Raw genomic sequence first — 17,443 nt, forward strand, 5'->3', positions numbered from 1 at the left:
CCGGTGCCGCCCTGGGCAGCCGCGGAGCCGCGCGTTCCCTGCGCCTGCCCCGGCCCTTCCCGCTGCGGGGAGCGGCGGCTCCGCTCACGGTGAGGCCCAGCGAGGCGGCGGAGCCCCGTCAGCGCCGGGCGGAGCCGCCGCCGCGTCTGCTCGGGGGCGGGCGCGGGGCGGGCGCGGGGCGGAGGAGTGGAAGCCGAGGCCGCGGAGGTACCGTCCCTGAGGGCGTGCGGGCACAGCCGGCGTGCGGCGGGCGGGCCGCGGGCCGGGCATGGAGCGGTGGGTCGGGGCCGCCGGGGGCTGGGATTCGCTGTGGGGAGCCGGCTGGGGCCGATGGCCGTGCTGGGAGCTCCTGGCCGCCTGCGCCGTCATCGGCGCCGTGGGCTGGCTGCTGCGGCTGCGGGACAGGAGGCCGGGCGGCCGCCGGGCGGCGGCGGAGGCGGCCGCCATCTCCTCCCCGACCCCCATGGCGTCCCCGGCTCCCCGCTCCGGCCCGGCGCCGCTCGCCGCGGGGAGCCAGCGCTGCAGCGGGAGCCGCCCAGGTGAGACACTCGGGGGAGGCCGGGGGGAAGCGCTGCCCCTCGCCCCGCGGGCGGGCCGGGAGCGGGCACCGGGCACCGCCCGGGGAGGCCGCGCGGCCTTTCCCGCCTCCCTGCGCGGGCCCGGCCTCGCCGCCCCGCTCCCGTTCCCGCTTTGTCACGGCCGGGCCCCGCCGGCTCCGGCTCCGGCTCGGCGGCACAGTCGGCTCCGCCCGCCCCACCCGGCCCCGCTCCCCGGCCCTGCTGCTGCTCCCGCATCCCCTGCCCGCTCGCTCCGCGTCTGGACATAGGAGCGCGTTTCTCCTCCTTGAGAAGTTGTCCCTTTTTCCTTCCCTTTCTTCTTTTCCCGTGGCTTATTTCGAGTTTGTTTAGCAGTTCCCTTTCAGCCACGTAGTTCATAACTGGTGGCTCATTTGCCCACAGGCGGTACAGACAAATCACCCCATCGCCAAGCCACGGTTGCTCTAACATATGCAAATCCCATCAGCCGAATAGAGCCGAAGACAGGATGTGACTCTCCATTCCTGCCTCGGGAAAAAAAAACCAAAACAACCCAACCAAAAAGAGCAGTTTTCTTACATTACTCATTTATTGCAGTATTTAATGAGAGCAGTAGAGTAAAATAATACTGCCATCCTTAGAAGTCAGTCGTTCATTCTGTCATGGGTCTAGTCTTCATTTTGGTTTTTTGGAAGGAGATTCTGCTGTTTCATACTGATCCAATGAGACAAGGGAAAATACAATTCTTGCCCATTCTTCCAGGTTCTGATTGATTTGGAAGAACCCTGGAACGTGTGATTGTTGTTAAAGCAGTTACTCATATTTGCTAAGGTAACTGGCAAGGCCTTACATGCTGAACTAGAAGTGGTAGCAGCCTCAGTGCTGGCTGTGCTCTGGATCATTTGTAGTTATATAATACATTTTACAGTTCAAATAATCTCATTTTCACCTGCGTGTAACAAACGGTCAAAGGATTGTCTCAGAATGAACAGTTGCTGTTTCTCAGGTTTGCCAGTCACACATTTTGTTTTGGACAGATTAAAATAGGTAATGAAATTAAAAATTAATAATGATTATCTAAGTAAGCTGAAATCTTGTTTTCAGAACACAGACGGATTTTGTGAGAGTTCTGTTCTGTCATACTAGCAATGTTTTCCGTATTTCCACACCAAATGCCCTGTAGAAAACTCTTCATATTAACAGCAGGTCTTAAACCTGGTTCTTCACTGCTGTCTGCTTTGTCATCTCATTTTGATTCAGTTGTGCCAGAGTTGTAATAGACACAGAAAATAAATAACTTTTTTTTTCCTTTAAACGGACAAAATTTTGAGCACTAAATTTTAGGTACCAAGTTCTGTACAAACATTAGAAAGCAAAGAAATCGCTCCCTCACAGAATTTTTTTTTTTTTTTTGCTTAACTACAAGGCAGGAAGGATTTTTGCGTGTTCCTGTCTACCCTCCATACATGAATTATATATGTGTACAGGTCTGTTCTTCTGCAGAATGATTGTGCTAGTTCTGAACCCTAAAAATAGGAGCATTTCTCAGTTAATTCTTTAAGGCATTATGTTGACTCAAAGCGTTTTCATTGAGCTGTTTTTGCAATGAACTTTCTCAGCCCTGAGTTTTCATCTTTCCTGTGATTTTGCAGTTATGTGGTCTCAAAAGGAAAATCCTTAGAATAGCAAGTTTGGATATTTTAATTTACCTTAGGGGCACATCCCTTTATTAAAATATACTGGTATCAAATTTTATTTAAAAAACCAGAGGATTAAGAATTGAAAGCAAGCGAGAGGATCTTTCACATCTGTCGTTGTAGTCTTGTGGGCAAGTCAGATAATCGAAACAGCGAGGTTGCTTGGAGGCTCAGGAATCACAAGGGAACTACAATTCTTTGGGGAAGTGGCTCAACAGCATCAGCTGTGGCTCTGCTGCTGTTTGGTGGTGGTTTTTTTTTTTCACTTGGAAATATTCTAATTTCCCATTGTTTCAGCGAGGTTCCAGTTAATGCTTGTGAAATGTTCAGGGGCTGAGGTTGTGTTGTTCTCTAACCACAGACATTCAAAATAACGTGTTCATAAAAAAGAGATGGTTCTCAAAGAAAATGTCCCTCCAAGGAAACAACCTCAAACTTACATGACTATTGACTTGTAATAATTGAAGGACTATTTGAGTTTGGCTTTAAGTACATTTTCATAGTATTTCCTAATACTGGGAATGTGTTAGTTCTGACTCAGATTGCAGTGAAAGTTAACCTGGTGCTATACTGACTGCTGCTGAAAGCTGCAAAAACTTACTGTGTGCATTTGGGGTTTTTTAATATATGGAAAGAAGTCTTTAGTTTTGTTAACTGAGGATGAAACCTGAAATTGAAAATAAATTGCTGAAATGGCCATACACCCGTGTCCAAAGCAGTACAAGCCTCGTGAAATGGCTCAGCAGTGGAGGAAGGAGCAGTGTAGGGCAGGAATGAAGGCAAGCTGAGGGAATAGCCCAGCTGAATCATTTCTGTCTGGAGCTTCCCTTCCTGAGCAGTGAGTGCCTGGAGAGTCACAGCCTGTGTGCAGGTACATGGTTGCAGTACCTGATGAAATAATGTGAAAGTTTGTATTCTTGAGCTGCCCAAATCCCGTGTTTTTCAGAACAAGGAGTTTGTGTTGGCATCAGCTCGGTTTTAGTATCCTCTCACTGACCAGTGTGGAAGCTGTCAGTGTGGATTACATGGAGGGATGAGAGCTGGGGGAATTGTATCATAGCAGAGAGAAGGATGTTCCTGTGGAAATGGAGAAATTCTTCCAGCTTCTGTTTTTTGTTGGAAGGGAGATCTGAAAAGATCAGTTGTTTTTGTCTTCTGGCTGTTTGCTCTCAAAACAGGCCTGGGAAACAACATGTCGTGTACATATTTCCAGCCTTGCATCACAGCCAGAGAAAGCCTGCCCTGGTTGCTGCCTTGTGCTTATTCCTTAGATTTGTCAGCCAGAGAGTCCTAAGGAAATACTAGAAATAGTTCTGTGCCTTTAGCTGGAGGTACAGCCCCTTTTCTTGGGGCTGACTGGTGCTCATGTCCTTGTATTGCATTGCGCAAATAGATTGTGCCCTTTCTTGTCAGGAATCGAATATTTCTCAGCCCCTCATAAATTCTAATGAATAAATGCTCTAGATTAAATTTTCACTCCAGAAGAAATTGAAAAAGGACCATCAACAATAATATGTAAGCTGTAAATATTCTTGTAAGTGGTTGAGAGAGGAGGAAATAAACGTGGTATAGGTCTGGTAGCTTAAAAACATTGAATTGAAAAATATTTTGTCTTCTCTGCACTGCAAGAGTCTCTTCAGAATCCCAAGAAATTGCTAAGAGGCACTTTTTCCCTTGGCTTTAATATATCATTTAAGTAGCAGAAGCAAAGTTGTGGTTTTTACAGTTTCTCTCCTTTTTTGCTTTTCCTGTAGGTGAGATAACAATGGATACAATATTATCTCGATTAAAGAAGCTCAGCCACGATGAGCTTAGAGAAGAGATTGTGAGAGCAGGACTGAAATGTGGGCCCATTACTGCAACTACGAGGTTTATTTTTGAAAAAAAGTTGGCTCAGGCACTGTTGGAACAGCAAGGAGCACTGGAGGAGGAAGGGGCTGCTCTGTCAGAGGAGGCTGCTGGAAATGGCCCAGTGAATCACAGCAGCCATGGAAGTGCTGCTGAGGAGGCAGACTTTGGGTACTGTGTGGGTCTGAACCCCCCAGAAGAAGAAGCTGTGACACACATGAACTGCTCAGCTCCTGCCTGTGGTGCTGATTCACAGATCACTGCTCAGACACCGTCCAGAGATCCTCCGCTATTCTATGGTGTTTGCCCAGTTTATGATGACATACTGGCAAGGAATGGTAAATACTCTCTTCCCTTTTTTCCAGTGATAGGCATTTTACTCATGTTTGAGTACAATTCTTTTATGTAGCAGATGTTCTCAACACCACTGCGTTAGTATTGTAAGCATTGCTTGAAGTATTTCTTTGTTCCTGTAAATATTTGTATTTGTATTTGATCTTCTGAGGCAAAGAAACAGAGTTACAAGACATCCCAGGTGTTTGCCTTTACAGTTCCTACATATGAGGATCCTCTACCCTGTGTAACTCAGATGAAGAAAATAATTTTTATTGCTATTCTTGGACACATCCTGTGCCTTTAATCTTTCTCAAGAATAAAAAATAATTTGTAAATAAACAATCAAAGTAAACTATTTAGACTGCCATCAGTTGAAGCTTAAATGATCTCTTCTAAAAGTTTTCACATCTTCCTTTCTGTTTGTGGCAGGTAGTGTACAGGAGTAGTGCACAGGGTCATTTCCTCTGAGACAGTAGTAAGAATTCTTACTAAGAAAAAGTACATTAAGATATCCTTATTTGAGCAGTATCATTGAAAGGAGAAGAAGAAGGATTTGTTTATTATCTAAGATTGTCTGTGGCAATCTTAAAGTTGTGACAGCGGATCAGTTACAAAGTTGGTCTTTCTGAATGAGAGAGCATCCATAGTAATGCAGGGTGAATAAGCTCTGAATTTGCTTTCCACCTGGAAGTGAAATGCTTTGTTGAAGGTGACCCATCCATGAAAAGGGTGTTGATTGTTGGGAATGGCTGAGCCCTGTACAGGGATCACCTGACATTACCTGGAGTGTGTGGGAGGCTCCTACTCAGTTTCCAAGAGACAGGATTTAAGAGGACTTTCGATCTTTATACCATGTTTGGAAGAGAAACAATCGGAGACTAAAGCTGGAATGATAGTCTTAGGAATTCTGTAATGTTTTTCTAGGAATTGAAATCTGAGATTATTGAAACAACGTAACTTTGGTGGTTCTTTGTTGCAGAGAGAATACACGTTTATGAAGATAGGAAGGAGGCTCTCCAGGCTGTTAAGATGATTAAGGGTTCCCGTTTTAAAGCTTTTACAAACAGAGAGGATGCTGAGAAATTTGCTAAAGGAATTTGTGATTATTTCCCATCTCCAGGCAAGTCCTCTTTATGTTTGTCTCCAGTGAAAATGGGATCATTTAACAGAGGTAAGTGGGGAACTAACTTCATCTCTGTACAGTAGATGCAATAGCCAGTGTTGATGGTTTTTTTTTGGTGAGAGAAGCAGCAACTGCCTTGCCAATATACTAATAACAGAACAATTGAAAGGGTGAAGCACTGAATAAATTGAAATTTAAATGAACTTTTAAGTGCAAAAATGTTTAAAATATGAAAAAAGCTTTAAATGTAAAATGCCATTGCTACTCTTCTAAAGCTGAAATGTAGGTAATGATCTCCATGGATACCTGACTTAGTAGTCCATGGTCATATTTGTAGGATTTGATTTTACTTATGGGGACTTCAGAATTTTCAGGTTTAGCAAGACACTGATAAAATTGCACAGTATATTAAAATTGTACTCAATTCTTAAGTAAATTTGTAAGTTCAGAAATAAAATAGTAGCTCAGATTATATTTCAGTGTCCCCCATTGCTAGATTAGAAGGATTCAGGAGTTGTAGAACTGCAGAAGCAATTTTAATAATCAGAAAATTGTTATTTCTTGCTGAAGTTTGCTTTTAAGTTTGAATGGGAGCAGACTGGTAATTATAAAGTTTACCAGTCCCCTATTAAAGTCTGAAACAGTTTTACAAGATGATTAATAATTTTCCTCTCCCTCCCTATTACTAACTACTGGTGTATTTAAATGTCTTGTTATTGAGTTCAGTTTCCTTACTCCTGTATATTAAAGATGCAAAATTAATAGATGGTTTAGATCAAAGCATAATTTTCATGGCTTGGGTGTGCAAATGGTGATCACTGGAAAGAATGTATCTAGAAAGGAGTGATTTGTGTTCTGGTAGATGGTTTGTGCTCCCCTGAGAGCGAGACTGCCAACAAGGAGAGAGCCAACAGCTACAAAAGTCCACGGACTCAAGATCTCACAGCGAAGCTTCGGAAAGCTGTTGAGAAAGGAGACACAGCAACGTTTTCAGACCTCATTTGGAGTAACCCTCGTTACCTGATCGGGTCAGGAGACAACCCAACAATCGTACAGGTAAGAAAACTGCAACAAAATGGGGAAATCCAGGTTCTGGTTTAGTGATGTGGCTTTTGGGGCCTGAAAGCAGAAGTGGAAGGAATGATGTTTCCTGCTCCTCTTTCAAGTCACCTTGTTCCACCAGTGCAGGGTTTCTCTGTTCATTGACAGCATCTGGGTCACTTCTCTGTGAGTTACCCTGAGAGCTGCCTTTGCTCCAGCAGAGCTAAAGGAACTGAGTGTGCAGTTCTTCAGGGGAGGAATAGTTGTATTCAGTAGTGCAAGAATAGTCTTGTCTTCTTACTCTTTGGTCTCCTCAAAGTAATTGCAATTTTTTTTAAAACAGACTAAATTTAAGCACCAGGGTAGGGCTTAGGCTCTAATTAGGTGTTCCTACAGCATTGCTTACCTAAGCACCACTATTAAATTCCAAATCCATGTATAAGGTGCCATTTAGCAAACATTGACAATCTTATTTCAACTTGTACCAGAAACTTTGTAAAGTTGCTAAAATTTTTTATATAATAGAGCAAAGCAGCTGAATTTTTTATATCTATACCCATTTTCCTACTCTTTATCTAAACTGAACTTCCTACCTCCCTTTATTGTGTAGTGTTATAATATACCTTTTTTACCACATTCTTTCCTTAAATAAAGGCACTAACTGAGTGTAAGAATAATTTCATTAATTACAAGAATAATATGTGTGTAAAGATAAGTCTTTACAAAAATGTCCATGTATGTGTAGGAACCCATGTGTTTTCAGTTAAATCAGTTAACATCTCTGGGTGTAAGAAAGCTGTTTAGTTTGAGGTCTTTTTTTTTCCAGGAAGGGTGTAGGTACAATGTCATGCATGTTGCTGCCAAGGAGAATCAGCCTGCTATCTGCCAGTTACTGCTGGACACTCTGGAAAATCCGGAGTTTATGCGGCTGATGTACCCAGATGATAACGATGTCATGTTGAAGAAACGCATCCAATATATTGTTGACCTTTACCTGAACACTCCAGATAAAATGGTAAGATCTGGAGGGGTTACCACATTATTATTATTATTACTGGAAGGGGTTAAGGATATGCAAGGGAGACTGAAAGTGAAAAAAAGGGGAGCTGTCCATGAGTTCTGTGGGTTTTGGTAGTGATTATTCTGCACTGTGGTGGGAAAAGATTTGTTAAGACCTGAGACAATTAGTCATTACATGTATCTACTTTCCTCAGTTTCAAAATTAAATGTGTGGTATTGACTTTATCATCCTTCTAAGTGCATGTGAATTTTTCCCTTTTTCCCACTACAGTGGTTTGATACTCCATTGCATTTTGCCTGCAAGTTTGGGAATTTGGATGTGGTTAACGTGCTTACCTCACACCCAGCTATTGTGAAAAATCCAAGAAACAAATATGATCAAACTCCAGCAGAAGTAAGTCTCTCCACAGCAAACCCAGAAATGTTATCCTGATCAGTATTTTTCATATTCAGACATTACTGACTACCTTAGATAGAAGGCTTGTAGTAAGGTACTAGTGTCATGATTAAAGAGTAAATTCTGTATAACATTAAAAATATTTTAAACTGATTGTGTCTGTGGAAAAGTTTTAGAATTTATGGAGTTTGATGTATTTTAGTTGGTCTACTATGAATTAAAAGTACTGGATGAGATCGGTAGGGACCAATAATGTGATTGTTCAGGAAGAACACACATTTGCAGTTGATTTGAAAACTAGGTTATTATGCTGTCCTAACAACTGAAATTATATTAACAGGTAGTTTGTGAAAGAAGCAAGAACAAGTCTGCCGAATTGAAAGAAAAGATCAAAGAGTACCTGAAAGGTCTGTATGCAGAGTTTTGTACTGTATCAGGCATGTATTTTGGCTCTTTGCTGTCTTCTGTTTGCTTTCTGTAGCATTTCAGTTCATAAATAATGCTGCTGTACAGTGCTCTGAAAACCAAAGGGAAACTCTAAAATTGAGCAGGGACAGAGAACTTCTTGTCTTTTAAGTGGCAGTCACAACTCTTAATGTATGGATCACAAGCTTGCTCTCATGGCTCTGTAACAGAGGCAAGGTCCTGATTCAGTAAGCCTGGAGCAGAGTGTTCAATCTAAAAAAAAAATATATATTTTGCAAGGGCAAGAGGTGTATCTGTCATGCTGGGGAGTCCCTTAATTTTATAATTTCCTTGGCCTAGAACTTCCTCTGTTTTGTCATATGTGTTTAGGCATTTGCAAAAGGAGGCTGTGAAATTTGTGAAAGACCCTGAGAGAAGGGCTCTCTGGTGTTTTTGTGTTTGAAAGAGAAGGGAACCTTCACTAAAATGTGATCTGTAACCACTGAAGCAGTGAGTCTGAATTACAAGTAGTTTTACCAATGAAGTCAGATGGTTCAGTATGGGTGCATTGATAGTCCAGGAAGAGGCAGCAGGCTGCTGTAACATATACTGAATGAGAAAGCTCTGTGTGATTTATTTTAGGTCAATATTATGTCCCACTGCTGAGAGCAGAAGACAATTCCTCAGCTCCGGTCATTGGGGCACCGTGGTCGCCCGACCAGACGGACGATGGCCCTCAGAGAACTTGGCCTAAATACCCTGGCAGCCCCAAAGACCCAGTGCTGTCCATCAGAGCTTTTGCAGGCCCCATGAGCCCCTCAAAGGTAAGGAGAGAACTTCCTGTGACTCCAATGCTTACACTTCTCCTTTTTATGAATAAAAATCCCCACGGGATTCCCTGTGTGGAGCTTGCTCCTGATACAGATTGTGGCTCTCTCTTTGCTGAGGAGATGGATCGTCCTCTATCTCCTCTATGGAGAAGCCCAGAAACTTGTAAATATTTTTTTTATTGCTGAAAACAGAAATCAGAAGAGTAAAAGTTCAGTCAAAAATTGTTTTCTTTTTCCTCCTGGAATCTATTCAATGAGCACCTTTAGCAAACCTTCCATTACTCACAGATAATTACTATAACTCTCTAACCTGAAGCACAGTCTTTCAAGGCAACTATGAATCAGTTTTAAAAATCTTAACTGTATCTTTACCTCATTTCTAGAAGTTGCCACTGGATGCTAGAAGCAGTTTAACCTGTGCTTGTTGAATTAACTAATGTATTTTTTAGATGGAAGAACTGACAACCAGGTAGTAGGTGTTGGGATGGTTTTGGGAAATGTATTGACTGTACAGTGGAAAAGCAAAATCTTTAGTTTTCAGAAGAAATACTTAGATGCCTGTTAAATATATTCCAAACTTACAGGTGTTTATTTAACTCATTTATTTAATGTGAACCTACTGCAAGTGTGACAGCTTTAGAAACAGTGAATAAATACAGTGCAGGACTTTGTGTCATCTGGTGGTTGCATTCTTTAAGACTGAGATCTCCCAAAATGCTTAATGCTTTTTCTCCTAAACATTCTTGATCAATTTTCTGTTCAACTGTCAGAAATTTAAGAACAATTTATTCTCTGGAAAATATTATCTAGGGTGTAAACAGTCCATAATTTTGATTACTGACAGGTATTTTTAATGTCTGGATGTAATTCTTAGTCATTGGTGTGATCTTTGTCATATAAAGTTGAGAAGTGCAGGATTTTGCAAAAAATATCCCTTGAGGCATTCCAGCTTCAAAATAGACAGCAGGAATTTAATCTAATAATTGTAGCAAGTCTATGCATATAAAAATATCTCCTTTACATCCTAGAAAACAGTGATCAGGAAACATTTGTAGTTAAATAAAAATGAATGGCAAAATCACAAGACACTTCTGTTTCCTGCTGCACACATTAAAACCAGGCAGATGTGGTGTCTGACAGTTGATTTTCAGATGATTGTGCATTATGGTCCTTCTCTTTCATGAGCTGTCAAGAGATCAAAGTGACCACCAGTAGGGAAAGGAGTAACTTTAGATCCAGTGTGAGATCCTTCACAGCTGGAGTTGAGCAGCACTTGTGGACAGCAGGCAGCTGAACCTCTTCTAGACCTGTAGGTAGACATGGAGCCAGCACTGAGTGAGTTCATACTGTGGGGGTAGCTTTTGAATTTATTTCTGTTTTTTAAAGGCTGAAGAATTTCGCAGGCTGTGGAAGACTCCACCTCGAGACAGAGCTGGCTTCTTTCACAATGTCAGGAAATCTGATCTGGAGAGAGGTGTTGAAAGAGTTGGAAGGTATCTAAAAGACTGTCAATATAAAAACTTACTAAATAGAGCATGTGAAAGCAAAAGACTGTGCCAAGAGTACAATTATTACTTACTGCACAATATCTTGGAGCAAAAGTTACTGCAGAAATACTTAACAAAGTATTTTGCAGTTGGATTTTTACTGTATTTTTGTGTAAACAAGGTAGTTAAAATGTGAGACCTGACTTTCTTAGCTTTGGCAATAAAGGTATTTTGGGTATTATTGATGGTATGTATGGAATGCTTTTCACAGGCATTTACTTGCCTCATTTGTCAGATCTAAAATTATGCATAGCCTGTTTGTTCTGTGAAAGTGAGGGATTGTTAAAAGGGAGCAAAGTGAAAAGATCCTAATACAAATGTGCTGCATTATAAAAGCTCTGTGTGTGTCCTTGCAGTTAAAATACCTTCTATCAGCAACATATGGAAAAAAAATACTTTGTTAAAAGCTGTGTTTCATTCTTTAAAATAATCCCTCACTTCCTCCTCCCTCTGCCATTCCCAAGTAGAAAAAGCTGGTGAATGCAGCATCAGTGGGGATTCCTCTCTATCTGATGTGTAGATACAGTCAGCTTAAAGATAGCAATGTTTATGCTGGTGACTGTAAAAATAGTAGATGAAATGTGAAAAATGCTCTAGAACAAATGAGGTGATACTCAGACTGCTAAGGATGTGTCTGTGCTTTTGCAGACTGTTGATTGTTGTGGGATTGTGTTGTCTGGTTGTACGTTTGTGCTCCTGTTTGTAGCTGTTAAAATGTGATCAGAAAAGTTGTTGTCAAACTAATATTTATGTCTTCACAAGTGATTCGTTTTATTTTATTTATTGCAGGGAGTTAGCTCATGAACTGGGGTTCCCGTGGGTTGAATACTGGGAATTTCTGGGCTGTTTTGTTGATCTGTCTTCCCAGGAGGGGCTGCGAAAATTAGAAGAGTACCTGAGTCATTGTGAAATGAGCGAAAAGGCTCAGCCAGAAACAGGGGAAAATGAAACCTGCAACAGATACAAAACTGCACATCCCTCTGGTAAGAAAAGGGCAAGTGCTGCAAACAATGGGTTGTACCTGGGGACAAGAGGGACAGAAAAAGCTCGGTGCCCAAGGGAAGCAGTGTTCACCTGTTGTGGTTGCTGTTATTCATCTGTTATCCAAACAGTCTGAGTGCAGCATCAGAAAAGGGAGCAACAACACTCAATGTGGAAGTACAATCTTTATCTTTCATGTGAAGTGCTTTATTTGAGTGTAGCCCCCAAATGAAATCCCTGTAAGAAAACCTCTATCTTCAGTATATTTTCACTCAGCATTTGGGCACTCATCCTAAAGTATAGAATTTTGTAATCCACAAAAAATAACATTTTAAAAATTAAACAATAATTCTTTAAAAACTGTGAGAGTAAAAAGGTACAAGAAGCAAAACCAAGGAAAACTTTTATACCTTAGACTACTGCTTGCCACATGTGCATTTTGCATTTGTAGCTTTAGTCAGGTTAGTTCATGCTGTTACATAAAACCAGAGGTGTCTTTGGGAAATAGAGTAAGGCATAAATACTGTGTATTTGTTCCTAGCTTATGTACTTGACATTCTGTTTAAAGTCTTCCTATGTGTTGCTCTTGTATAAATTGTTTACAGGCAAAAGTAAAAAGTCTTGCAATTCCATTTCTGTTGGAGCCTTTTTGGATGAGGATGATGATGACATGAGCTTGGAAGAAATTAAAAACAGACAAAATGCAGCACGAAATATCAGCCCCATTCTGGTGTCCAAGGAGCCCAGCATTGATGCCATTGGAGATGCTGAGTGTGATATCCTGTCCATGGAGCGTGCAGGAAACATCATAGAGACCTCAGCTCACCCTCGGCACTACGAGAAGGGAGCTGCTGCCAGCAAAAATGGGTTTTGCAGTCCTGTGTCCAGTGAAAGGATCATCAGTGACAGAAAGCAGCTGCATGATGGGTCAGAATGCTTCATGTCACCCATTTCCAATTTGATGTCAGAATTTAAAAGCCTGTCATTCCAAGAACAAGAGGTTGCAGGAGTATCTCGTAAAATCACTGAAAAAACTGAGAATGAGGGAATTCTGGACAAGACCTGCTCTGCAGTGTCACTGGCAAGTTCTGAGCCAAGTGTTACAGGAAAACATGGAGAGACATTAAGGACAGACTACAAAATATCATTAGAAAACGAGAGAGTGTCCAGAGAATCTGGAATTCAGACTAAGGAGGCACAACAACGTCAAGAACTTTCTTCCCAGAAGTTTCCTTCAAAGACTTCACCCACAAATGACAATTTAAAGTTATTCCTTCTTGGGTAAGAACTGCCTTTTTTTAACTCTTACTTGCACAAGCAATCTCTTTGCTTATATAAAACTATGTGGTTTGGAATTGGGGTGTTTTATTGCCTGAACAAATACATGGGTCTCTTTTCATCTAGTTCTGTTTCCATTCTAGGGAGCAGCCCTCAAAGCTGGATGGTGATGTCTTAGCAGCCATAGAAGGGGCAGAGATTGATCCCCAGAAATTCCCAATGATTTACAAATGGAAACATGCAGTGCAGTCCTACTCCTCAGCTGACAGGCAAAGGTATTGCTGCAAACTCAGGCACAGGAGTTGAAGTACATTATTAGTGGGTCAGCTTGAATAGCAGAATTTCAGGCCTTGTTGCCCCCAAACCCGTATTTCAAATATTCAGCAGAATTAACTGTTTTCTGAAGTCAATCACCAAAGCCTTTTTGACTGGTATCTATTGATAAGGAGTTTCCTGGTGCTGTAGTCATGTCTTTCCATTCCACTGCTGTCTCAATTAACGTGAGCATATCTCCACAGACAAATCAGACATGACTGTTTTCCACTTGGCTGGTGTCTCACTTTGCTGATTTGGTATTTGGATCCTTCACTGGACCTAGTGATAGTTGTGCTGTTGGTTTGTAATTCATCCCTGTTGTTAATGCAGTGCAGCAATGTTGTGTTTGTTGCCTTGTGGTACTTGGGTTGTGCTGAGGGATGTTAAGGTGTTTTAACTATCTTAGGCATCTTTTTATTAGTGTTTTTACTTTTACCCTTTATTATCACAGTGAAGAAATTGTTTATGTGAAGGATGGTGTGTGTCTTCATGGCCATTTTGAAAGAAATTATGTCTTACTGACTGGGGCAACACGTCTGTATAGAATATTTCATGCTCTTCCTGTTCCTTCTCTTCTTCCAGACCTATCTCTTACCAGATAGGATTTTTCTCAGCTATTGCATTGGTTCTGAGATCTAAAGTGATTCCGAGTTGAAGTGCTGCTCTCATTATTCCCATTTCCTTTGAAAAGTGTTCAGTGACTTCTGGTTTCTTTCAGTTGGCCAAGTCCAGCGTTGAAGGCAAGATTCCAGTCCCAATCCCATCCAAACGCTTCAGTGTATCCCAGTTCAGGAAGAAACAGTCCCATACCAGGAAGTCCAGGAAAACACGGCAGCGCCTCGTTCCCTCCGGAGCCGGGGAGCCCCGGGCGCTACAGCCCCGCCTGTGTGCTGCGCTACTTTGCAGAGCCTCCTGCCCATTAAACACAGCTCACCACCCCGGGACTTCAGTTCTGTTTTCATTGTTAGAGTGGAGGAAGAACTGCAATGTTACTAAGGTGACATGAGGTTTGTACTTGGCTATTTATTTTTCCTCAATTGAGGACAACTGTATGTTTAAAAAATGGAATATATGTCTTTATGCCATATGCAAGGTAGATTATTACTGGTGATAAGCAAGAAGTTTGTGACAGTGCAGTTGTCCAGTAGCTGTATTAACCCTTGTTGCCAGTACCACAGTGGGCTGAACTGTCCCTTAGCAATGGTGGTATTTGCTATCACTACTTATCCTCATTGTAATGAACACAGCCCTCAACTGCCTTTCTTGACCTTGGATAGCCGAGGAAATGCATCATCAGCAAATAGAATGGGAGAGGAGACTGATGGCAGAAGTGAAACATTGTTCTGCTTGCAGGGGGAAAAGCCTAAAGCATGCCTGGGAATGCAGGGAGACCTTTGCAGTGTGGAGTAGGGATGTGAAACCCTGTGCATAAAGCAGAGAGTGTTTCCAGCCAGCTGGGCTGGGCAGTTGATTCCCACACCCACCCTCACCTGTCTGTCCGTGTGTGTGTGCACAGATTTGCACAGAGACCCTCGAGTCTCTGCTTGTTCTGAGGCTGTTACAGACACTGAGATCTACTGAGTGCTTTAGAAGCAGGCACTGTAGAAACTATATTGGGGTTCCTTTAACTGGTAGTGGAAGATTTAAGGAAAAAAAAAAAAAACCTTAAAAATTATTTGGTTATTTTTTCCCCAGAGAAGCTGTTAACACTAGCAGATTTGAATAGTTAATACACAAAAGCACATCAGCAATAATCTCAGCAAATTTACCAGCAAGATACCTTACCTTAATGGTGTAGTTTGTAATATATTAGCATGGTAGCCAGTAGCCCAGGAGGTGGCTATTTCCCAGCTGTAAAGAGAGGACTAAGGACAAAATATTTTTATGAAATCTGAGCTTTTACTGTGTCTCTAGTGTTGATGTGGTAATGAAATGAGTTTTTGTTACAGCAGTCAATAATTTTATTCTGCAGCCTTCTGTAAGAATGACTTGTTGTGACAGCATGATGCTGAGAATAAGAAAGATTTTCAAAACTCCAGAGAGTTTTCCATATCAAGCCTAGTGCTTGTAAAATTGCGTGAAAGGCTTCCAGAAACAGCTCTCTAGGTTAAAAAAAAAAAAAAAAAAAAAAAAAAAGGAAAAAAAAGAGAAAGATGATCTGTTACCTATCTGTTATCTCTCTGCTATCTACTGTTAGAAGATAAATGTGATCAGAAAATGAAGCTCTGCAGGGCTGTGCTGGTGAGAAGGGATGGATTAGGATGGGCTGGTGCCAGAGTCAGGAAAGCTGGCAGGGTTGGAAGGGCAGGGCACAGGCGGGACCTGCCCAGGGCCCCACCCCTCCGGGGCACTGCAGAGCCCGGCTGCACACTCGGCAGTGACTGTTCTACACAAACTGTGCACCCTCACAGCTTCGTGATTGGTACAAACCTAAACACTGCACTTAATGCTTTTGCAAGCTCAGTAGTGCCTTTTGTAATATATTTTTTTAATTAAATTTTTTGTTCTTTTAGAAGTTTTTTAAAAAAAAGTGGCATCCACTTACTATGGGCAGATAAAATACAGTTTTTCTCTGGGCTTTCTGAACAGGATGTCTTTTAATGTCTCTAAGTTGGATTATTTGGTGCAGTAGCTCTCCATGGGAGGAGAGACTCCTCTTTTAGAAATTATTTAAAAAAAAAAAAAAAGCTTACTTTGCTTTTTTTTTAAATTGAGCCCAGTTCCATAGAGCTGGACATTAGGAAGAGCTACTTTACATAAATCCTTCTCATTCAGTCATATTCCAGACAAGTACCAGGGGCCTGGGGGGTGTCATACTTTAGGAAACATGTTTAAAAAAAAAAAAACAGAATCAAAAACATAACTTTCTGTTACCAAGGTTCATAGGTTTTGGTTTTAATTTTTTATTTTTATGTAGCAGACTCCATGGTCTCAAAATATTTCAACATCTTACACACCTACGCTTTTACTCCAAAAGGTTTGAGATTGGGTTGTTGGTTTGTTTTTTTTTTTTTTTTGGCTAGTTGGTTGGGTTTTTACAAAAACTTCGTGTAAATTAGATCTTTATCTTTCTGGAGAAATCAATCATCTGATGTAATTGCCTAATACCATGTTACTGCTGGGGTTGGTTGCTGTGGGTGCAGCTGCTGTTCTCCACCCTGGTCCCCTTTTGCTGAGAGTTTATTACTGAGCCAGGAGACTGATACTAACACTCTAGTTCTTTGTCCTTTTTACCTTTATTATGCTTTGCTTTATTGTTTTAATATTTAAATGTATGTTACTGGTATGTACATGTAGCATCACCCCCCACACCCACCCCTCTACCCACACACCCACCCCACCCTGCCTTTCACTTTGTAATGTTGTTTTGGTTCAGTCAAGAGAGCATTTTTTAACTGTGTTATATAATGTGCATTAGTCCTGTTGTACGGCACTTAAGAGGTCATTTTTCTAACAATGTGTTACTTCAGCTATGACAAAAAATAACAATTTATGCAGCAATTTGATCATTTGTGATTTTGTGAAGAAAGCCCTTCAACACTGAGCCTGTGGAGACACTTTAAATCAGAGTGATAGTGCTTGAATTGTGTTTTCTTGGCCAAAAGTTCACTTTTAAAGGTGCAAAAAATTAGTTGTGTTTTTGTTGGTTGTTTTTTAATTAGCAAAGTGTCATGTTAAAAATACAGAAGTATCCCACTTTCTATTAAAATGAAATGAATAGCTGAAAGTGTCACCCTGTGTTCAGTATGGGACATGGGCAGAAGGAGCTGGGCAGGGCAGGGCAGCTCACTCCTCTGTGTGTGAACAGTGACAGGGGACTACACCACCAAAGACTTCAAAGAAGAGTCTTACAGTGTTGAAGAGACAGAAACTCAGACTATGGTAAAAAAGACGTAATTTTAAATTTCACACTTTACCTCCCCACCTTAAGTGTCACCAAAACTGTTGTTAATTTCTGTACCTGTGCAAAGAGGTGTTGTGGTGTCTGGCTGCCCACCAAGAGCTTGTTCACTGACACAGGGGATGTAGAGGGGGATGTGTGTGAGAGGGTACACACAAAAATAAAAATCACAGAATTTTCATCTTACA

General features: G+C 41.6%; 1 protein-coding gene across 4 annotated transcripts; it reads left to right on the forward strand.

The window, feature by feature from the left end:
• On the forward strand, positions 1 to 17,441 carry ANKLE2 (ankyrin repeat and LEM domain containing 2). Of its 4 annotated transcripts, none has more exons than XM_033076099.2 (13): positions 1 to 89; positions 3,988 to 4,419; positions 5,397 to 5,588; positions 6,403 to 6,596; positions 7,408 to 7,596; positions 7,873 to 7,995; positions 8,339 to 8,405; positions 9,046 to 9,227; positions 10,620 to 10,726; positions 11,570 to 11,763; positions 12,367 to 13,042; positions 13,183 to 13,314; positions 14,073 to 17,441. In XM_033076099.2, exons 2-13 carry the CDS (start codon positions 3,999 to 4,001, stop codon positions 14,275 to 14,277), a joined length of 2,682 nt encoding a protein of 893 aa, XP_032931990.1. In that variant the 5' UTR covers positions 1 to 89; positions 3,988 to 3,998; the 3' UTR covers positions 14,278 to 17,441. The 4 variants fall into 4 exon arrangements, with proteins under 4 accessions (XP_032931990.1, XP_032931989.1, XP_032931987.1 ...); XM_033076098.2 differs by lacking the exon at positions 1 to 89 and adding an exon at positions 146 to 207; XM_033076096.2 differs by lacking the exon at positions 1 to 89 and adding an exon at positions 257 to 539.
• The last annotated feature ends 2 nt before the right edge of the window (positions 17,442 to 17,443 follow it).

The sequence above is a fragment of the Catharus ustulatus genome, chromosome 18 (genome assembly GCF_009819885.2).
Source record: "Catharus ustulatus isolate bCatUst1 chromosome 18, bCatUst1.pri.v2, whole genome shotgun sequence".
Classification (NCBI taxonomy): domain Eukaryota; kingdom Metazoa; phylum Chordata; class Aves; order Passeriformes; family Turdidae; genus Catharus; species Catharus ustulatus.

Excerpts from the sequence above, each read along its gene's own strand:
- ANKLE2 (XM_033076096.2), top strand. The coding sequence starts at position 269 with ATGGAGCGGTGGGTCGGGGCCGCCGGGGGCTGGGATTCGCTGTGGGGA. Across the intron at positions 10,727-11,569 it reads GGTGTTGAAAGAGTTGGAAG|GGAGTTAGCTCATGAACTGG; the intron begins GTATCTAAAAGA and ends TATTTATTGCAG. Across the intron at positions 13,315-14,072 it reads TCCTCAGCTGACAGGCAAAG|TTGGCCAAGTCCAGCGTTGA; the intron begins GTATTGCTGCAA and ends GGTTTCTTTCAG.